Source organism: Neophocaena asiaeorientalis, unplaced genomic scaffold (genome assembly GCF_003031525.2).
Source record: "Neophocaena asiaeorientalis asiaeorientalis breed wild unplaced genomic scaffold, Neophocaena_asiaeorientalis_V1.1 scaffold566, whole genome shotgun sequence".
Lineage (NCBI taxonomy): Eukaryota > Metazoa > Chordata > Mammalia > Artiodactyla > Phocoenidae > Neophocaena > Neophocaena asiaeorientalis.
Genome location: NW_020172987.1, coordinates 24636 through 31472, shown reverse-complemented (window position 1 = coordinate 31472; position 6837 = coordinate 24636). Strand labels below are relative to the sequence as shown.

The 6837-nt window shown below is 38.0% G+C and overlaps 1 protein-coding gene across 1 annotated transcript; it reads left to right on the top strand.

Moving 5' to 3' along the window:
- Nucleotides 1-767: 767 nt before the first annotated feature.
- Nucleotides 768-6599, top strand: LOC112397893 (tripartite motif-containing protein 64-like). The gene is made up of 6 exons (XM_024742195.1): nucleotides 768-1181; nucleotides 1690-1785; nucleotides 2472-2702; nucleotides 3461-3483; nucleotides 4979-5076; nucleotides 6106-6599. Exons 1-6 carry the CDS (start codon nucleotides 768-770, stop codon nucleotides 6597-6599), a joined length of 1356 nt encoding a protein of 451 aa, XP_024597963.1.
- The last annotated feature ends 238 nt before the right edge of the window (nucleotides 6600-6837 follow it).

Here is a 6837-nt window from a genome sequence, read left to right as displayed (position 1 = left end):
ATAATGTTTTTGAGGGTGGTTGGTTTTAAAAATTGATTTTTACTGATTACTGTTGTAGCTTGAACATTCATCAGTTTGAAATGTGAAGGTGCTCTGATGGTCTGAAAAGACTGGGAAGAAATGTTTTCCTGAGCTAGAAATAGCATACTTTTTCCTTGAGAGGAGGAGTTTTGCTATTTAAGTTGGAAGCAAATACTCAACTTTTTATAGTTTTAGGACTCCAAAATTTCAGTCAACATTGATTAAATTGAACAAGCTTAAATTATATGTAGACAATTTTGTCTTTGGAAAAGGGTATCTGTCACTTGGGAGATATGAGGCATAGAGACCATTAGCATAGAGATGAAGTGTGTGCATGTATGGGTACCAGTCATGGAGAGAAAGAGATTGAGATTCTCTCTGTGCTTCTGCACCAATCATCTATTAAAAAGAACTCTGGTGTCATCCTGTCTCTTAGCCTTTGCTCTAATATTTAAGCTTTTCCATGTAATTTAGGTATGATTGAGACCATGGCTTATTTTAAACAATAAAGTTGCTAGGTAGTCTCTTCTCTAATTTCATCATTTGTGTTATAGCATGAACCCAATCTGTCTGTATTCACCACTTCTAGGTTTGTACTGGGGGTAAGCAAATAGGTAAATCAGACAGAGTTCAAGCAGACAAGCTTTGTCCAAAGGCTGTTTTTTGTTTTGTTTTTTTTCTAATCAGGGTAAAAGAATGATTACTAGAATGATTACTCTTGTTCTTTCTCTTTAATTTCTAGAAACATGGATTCCAAAGGATTCATGCAAGCTTTCCAGAATGAACTAACCTGTTCCATCTGTATGAACTACTTCATAGACCCCGTCACCATAGACTGTGGGCACAGCTTTTGCCGTCCCTGCCTGTACCTCTGCTGGGAGGAAGACCAGACTCCAAAGAGCTGCCCTGAGTGCAGGGGACTATCAGAGAAGCCAGATTTCAAAACCAATATTGTACTCAAGAGGCTGGCTTCCCTCGCCAGACAGGACGCAGCTAAACAAACCAACAGCTTGGAGGGGCAGATCTGCTTGACACACAAAGAAGCCAAAGGACTCTTCTGTGAGGTTGACAAGACCCTGCTCTGTGGCCCCTGCTCTGAGTCCCCAGAGCATGCAGCTCACAGCCACAGTCCAATACAATGGGCTGCTGAGGAATACCGGGTAAGTGGTGCTTCTAAGGCAATTAGGAACCTACAGGCTCCTAAATCAGAGAGAAAGATGAGGATAATAATGAAGCTGATGGGGATGGAGAGGTGGAGGTGGGGATTTTTCAGTGTGGGTCCCGAGATAGAAATGTCATTTCAATGTTGTTGCCCAATTGTCCAAACGTGTGGAAATGCTGCATCCTGGGGCATGTGGCAGCACCAGGCATACTGGCATCTGACGTGAGCTTGAGGCTTTCTCAGTCAGGTTATATAAATATATGAGTCTCAATTTCTTAGGAAATGGATTCCATCATCTGTAAAGTTCCCCCAATTTTCTAGGATACGTCTCTGTCATTTCTGATATTCAAACTATTAGAATCAGACTAGATTAACGTGGAAAAATCTTATCACTTCATTTTAAATCACAATTACCGGTTTTTCAATGACTCCCTTTGCTCATAATTAAGGGGATGAAATTTACAGTATCACCATCTGTGTCACTAAAGCTTATGGGTATTTTCCAGGAGAAACTTCTAAAGAGAATGGGCTTTTTATGGAAAATGACACAAGAAATGCAAAACCATCTGAATCTGGAAACGCATAAAACTCTGTCATTAGAGGTAAGGATGAAAATGTTCCTTTTCATTTGTATGAATATTGACATAATTCTAGCTTAGACTTTTAGCTCAGTTTAAGTTCCCAGTTAAAGGACAGTGGTCTCTTCCCTGGAGAAGTAGTGGTTTCAAATGACATATCAGTGATCACAAATATACAGGCCCATATAAGCTATTTCAAATATTACTAGTATATGGGAAAACCAGGGCATGAGAATTATTCATAGTCCAAATTTTGAAGATTTGGATAAACTTTCTCAGATATGGATGATAAGAGAACATTGCACTCAGTGTGACTCTAAAGGAGAGGAGAGGAATAGAGTAGTACCTAGAGGAAAAATAAAGAATATTTTTTAAACTGTATAATATGGGGTTTACATATTTAAAAATATATTTAGGAAAGTCAGGCAAAGGAACAAAAAGAAAAGAAGATTCAGGTAAGAGAAAAAATAAATAATGGACTAAGAACCCTGAAGAAACCTCCTAGGGAGAAAAACTGGGATCCCTCGGATGGCTTGATTTAAACGGGGAAAGAAACTAGGAACATAGAGAAAGGATGGACAGGAAGGACCCTCTGAGGTGTGAGGTAGAAAGTTTGTCAAGAGCTTTCCCGATGACAGTAAGGAAATAATGTTTGACGTTTTCTGTTGAGAATGAGGATGAGTGATTCTTTGAATCCACTATCTCTGCAGAACTATGCGGCCATAAGGAAGGTGATGATCAAAGATCAGTATCAGAGGATCCACCTGTTTCTCCAGGAGCAGGAGCAACTCCATCTGGAGGCGCTGGAGGAAGAAGCGAAGGAGACTCTCCAGCAACTCAGGGAGAGTGAATTCAGAATGACTCAACAGAAAGCAAGTCTGAAAGAAATGTACAGAGAGCTGACTGAGATGTGCCACAAGCCTGACCTGGAGCTGCTCCAGGTGAGAAGGGAGGTTCCATCCTCAGAGACGGAAGTACTATTCTGGGCACCGTTGCCATGACATTGAAATGTTACCTGCATATACTCTTATCTCAGCTAAGGGATGATGCTCCTTGACTCCCATTATCTTACTTGTCCAATCCCTTATTTCTCATAGCCTGGTAATCTTTGGGAGTTTTTTTTTTTAAATCCTTTTATTAGCTAACATATGACAAAATTATTTCGGTGTGATATGGGGGACTCTCCACACTGATTATCCAAAGCCAGCAAAATTCTGTAGCCAGGAAAAGTTAACTTTGTTGGAATAATTTTCAATGTATGTTCCCCTAATCCCTTGTCACTCTCTTATCCCATACTTACTGAATACATTGAGGTTTTGCCCATTGTCTAGAAAAAATTAGAACTGGTAATCAATTTCAATGTCTTCTATAATTCATTTTGTATGGTCCTCTGTTTTGCTTTAATTGTTATCATAAATGAGATCTCTCCTTGGGAATAGGACAGGGCACTGAGTGACATTGGAGACCTAGATGTTGTTTCATCATAACACAGACTCTTCCTGGCCTTCTTCCTTCTGTAATGCACCCTAAGTCCATCATGTTTTAGTTTAGGCTCTGTTATTAAGATAACCTCTAATTGTTCCTTAGAGAAGAATCAGAGAATAAATACCTTAATGAAAGGAACAAACAAGAATACTAAAGAAGATGCAAAAGGACAGAACTCTGATGATTAACATCATCTTTTCTTTTTCCCTTGCAGAACTTGGGCAATGTATTGGAAAGGTGAGTTTACACTAAAGATTTCTGATTTCTGAGAATGTTTCTGTCTCTTTGATGAAGTAAATGTACAGTCATTCCTTAGTACCATGAGGATTTGGTTCCAAGCCCTCCCCCATACCTAAATTTGAGGATGTACAATCCCTTATACAAAATGACATAGTATGTACAAATAACTTACAAACATTTTCTAGTATCCTTTAAATCATCTCTAGACTACTTCTAACACCTATTATAATGTAAATTAAATGCTATGTAAATAGTTGCCTGGTGTGTGGCATTTTCAAGTTTTACTTTTTGAAATTTCCTGATTTTTTTCTGAATATTTTTCATTCAGATTTCACAGTTTCAAATCATAATTGAGTCCACAGGTGTGGAATCCTAACAAATGGCAGATAGACTGTACAGTTTTTGAGCTATTAACATTGTTTTTGTGGCTATTTTCTATTTTATTTCAAAAGAGTTCTGAAGGACTTCTACTCCTTGGTCTCAGAAGTTTCCTGCTCATTTGGTTGATTTCAAATATACCTAAAAGGCTTCTGACATTCTGGACTTTGTTCCACCTCTCTATCTAGCCTTACCATAGTAAAACGTACTGAACGAAATTTTCTAAGTTGCAATACAGGAAGAACCTACCTGAGTGAGTTGGAAGGTGAATAATACTGGACAGAGGTAGATTCCCTAAGAGTGGGAAAAGGGGCTGTGATTTTGTTCCTAGAAGTAGCAGTGACTCAACCTGTTCCATCACTGAAAGCCCCCTTGTAAGCTGGACCTCAGAGGGAATGGCTTCCTGGTGCACACTGGGAAGTTGGACTTTCAGGACAAGGGTAGTCAGGCTGGAATTGAATTCCCTCGCTGTGCTGACAAGAGCAAAGCTGTCTGGTTCAGTGTACTATTCCTTTTGGCGACTACTTGCTGACTGAAGTACAAAAGCTTTGCCTGAATTTGTGCTCTCCGTAAAATGCCCAGGATCTTTGCATCACCTGAGATTGAATAGAGCGAGTAAACAAACCTCAAAATTTCTAGAAATGGAATAATGACTAAAATGAATGGGGAATTTGAAATCTGATATAATTTATATTTTGAAAAAAAGTAAGGTAACATTTTTTTTTAATCCAAGGAGTGTAGAATATAATGAATGCACAGTTAACCAAAAATGGGAGAATTCTGATGAAATATCTAGGATTAAAAATAGCTTCTTTTGAAGATTAGGATTGACATGTATATGCTACTATGTATAAAATAGATAGCTAATGAGAACCGACTGTATAGCACAGGGAACTCTACTCAGTGCTGTGTGGTGACCTAAATGGGAAGGAAATCCAAAAAAGAGGGGATATATATACACATATAGCTGATTCACTTTGCTGTACAGCAAAAACTAACACAACATTGTAAAGCAACTATACTCCAATAAAAAAATATAATAAATGGCTTCTTTTGTAATGGTTGTGTGATTAACCTTTGGCCCTGAAGTGTAACTGATATCATTTTTTTACAGGACTGATTTGGTACAGATGCAAAAGCCTCAGCCAGTGAACCCAGAGCTCACTTCCTGGCCTGTCACTGGAATCCTAGACGTGCTGAACAGCTTCAGAGGTAAGAGTCAGCGCTTTGGTGATCAGGCCTCCATTTCTTTGGTGGTTCTTGGGAAGGAGCCTTCTTTGATTTTATTTTTTCTGACATGAAGTTAGTACATGACTTTCCAAAACTGTTATATCTTTTCTGCCAATACAGTCATGCTACAAAGAACAAGGCTGAACTTTGCAACCTGTATTTTACTGCAAATGCAAAGCAAGATACATATTTTTAGTTACATCTGAAATAGGCTGAGCAAGAAGAGAGCAACTGGATTGATCAGCTAGTTATAAAGAAATAGAATATTTAGTTCTCAGAGTAGCAGTTAATGTTGTATGTTTATTCAGTTTATTTCACTCTTGAAAGGTTATATATGGCATTGCTGGTTTTAATTTGTTCTATATTACAATTGTTTATCATGCATTATACAAAGAATATTTCTTATTTCTATAATTACTAACTTTTGACAAAATAGACTACAATTGGCTTAGGCAGAATCATTGTAATGCTGTTAGATCAATCTCAAAATAATTGAAAGGTGAGGGATATGTGAACATGGTTAGTCATAACATGCTTTTAGAAGCTTCCAAAAGATTCATTGATGGATTTCTATCAAAATTTTTGCTTTGAAAACTTGCTAGGTAGAGACTCTAGCCCAACAAATACGCACATAATATCAAAGTGCTCTCTATATATTAAACAGTGTTAAAGACAAAAGACACAAGAAAAGTTTTCTAAAGTAAAGAAAAAAATAAAATTTTATGTGTCCTGAAATAAACTATCAAGAATTTGACATTAAATCAGACTTCACAGAGTTCATGATATGTCTGTATGATTTTTTCTTTTTCTATATGATTTGAGGTGTTTCTGTGTGCTGTAGAGATAGTTATAACTCTTGTTCTTCATAGAAGAGCCAGCCTGAACTCCTTTTTGTCTTCATTTTGTATTTCCTTGGAGGAGGGAAAATGAAAAGACTCATTGGGTAGAGAGCCTCTGCCTCTCAGGCCATGGAAATCCCACTTGTTGACCACATTTTTGCTCTTTCTGCAGTGGATAACGTTCTGAGTCAGAAAACGACCATTCACAATGTGAGCCTTTCTGAGGATGATACAACTATGATATATGGAGATGACCATCATGGTGTGTCCAGAGAGCTCCAGGGTGCAGAGAGTTTTGTGGCCTGGGGAGCTGTGGCCTTCACCTCCGGAAGGCATTACTGGGAGGTGGATGTGACACACTCCTCGAACTGGATTCTGGGAGTCTGTAAAGATATCTTGACAAGCAATACTGTTATCAGTATTGATTCTGAAGAAGCATTTTTGCTATCTTCTATGAAAGTGAACAATCATTATATTCTGTCCACGAACTCCCCACCCTTAATTCAGTATGTGCAAAGGCCTCTGGGTGGGATTGGAGTGTTTCTGGATTATGACAATGGAACTGTGAGCTTCTATGATGTTTGCAGAGGTTCCCTCATATATACTTTCTTGCCTTCATTCTTTTCCTCCCCTCTGAAGCCTTTCCTTTGCCTTAGGTCTCCATGAATAGTCAAGTTCTGTGACCATTTATTAGATGAACTTCTTGTCGGAGGAAGTTACTGTCCTGAGACCTCATGTGAGGCTACAGGATGATACTTGACTGTCTCTGAGCCTATTGCAATTTAATGGAACATAATGATGGTATGTTTATAAAATGGCATAACCATGTTGAATATATAAATTTGTTAATTAAATGATCTATTAATAAAAACTTTTTTATTGAGCATTTCTAGAATATAATCAA

Coding starts and splice junctions, on each gene's coding strand:
- LOC112397893 (XM_024742195.1), top strand. CDS start 768: ATGGATTCCAAAGGATTCATGCAAGCTTTCCAGAATGAACTAACCTGT. Junction 1,182..1,689: donor GGGCTGCTGAGGAATACCGG/GTAAGTGGTGCT, acceptor GGTATTTTCCAG/GAGAAACTTCTAAAGAGAAT. Junction 1,786..2,471: donor ATAAAACTCTGTCATTAGAG/GTAAGGATGAAA, acceptor CTATCTCTGCAG/AACTATGCGGCCATAAGGAA.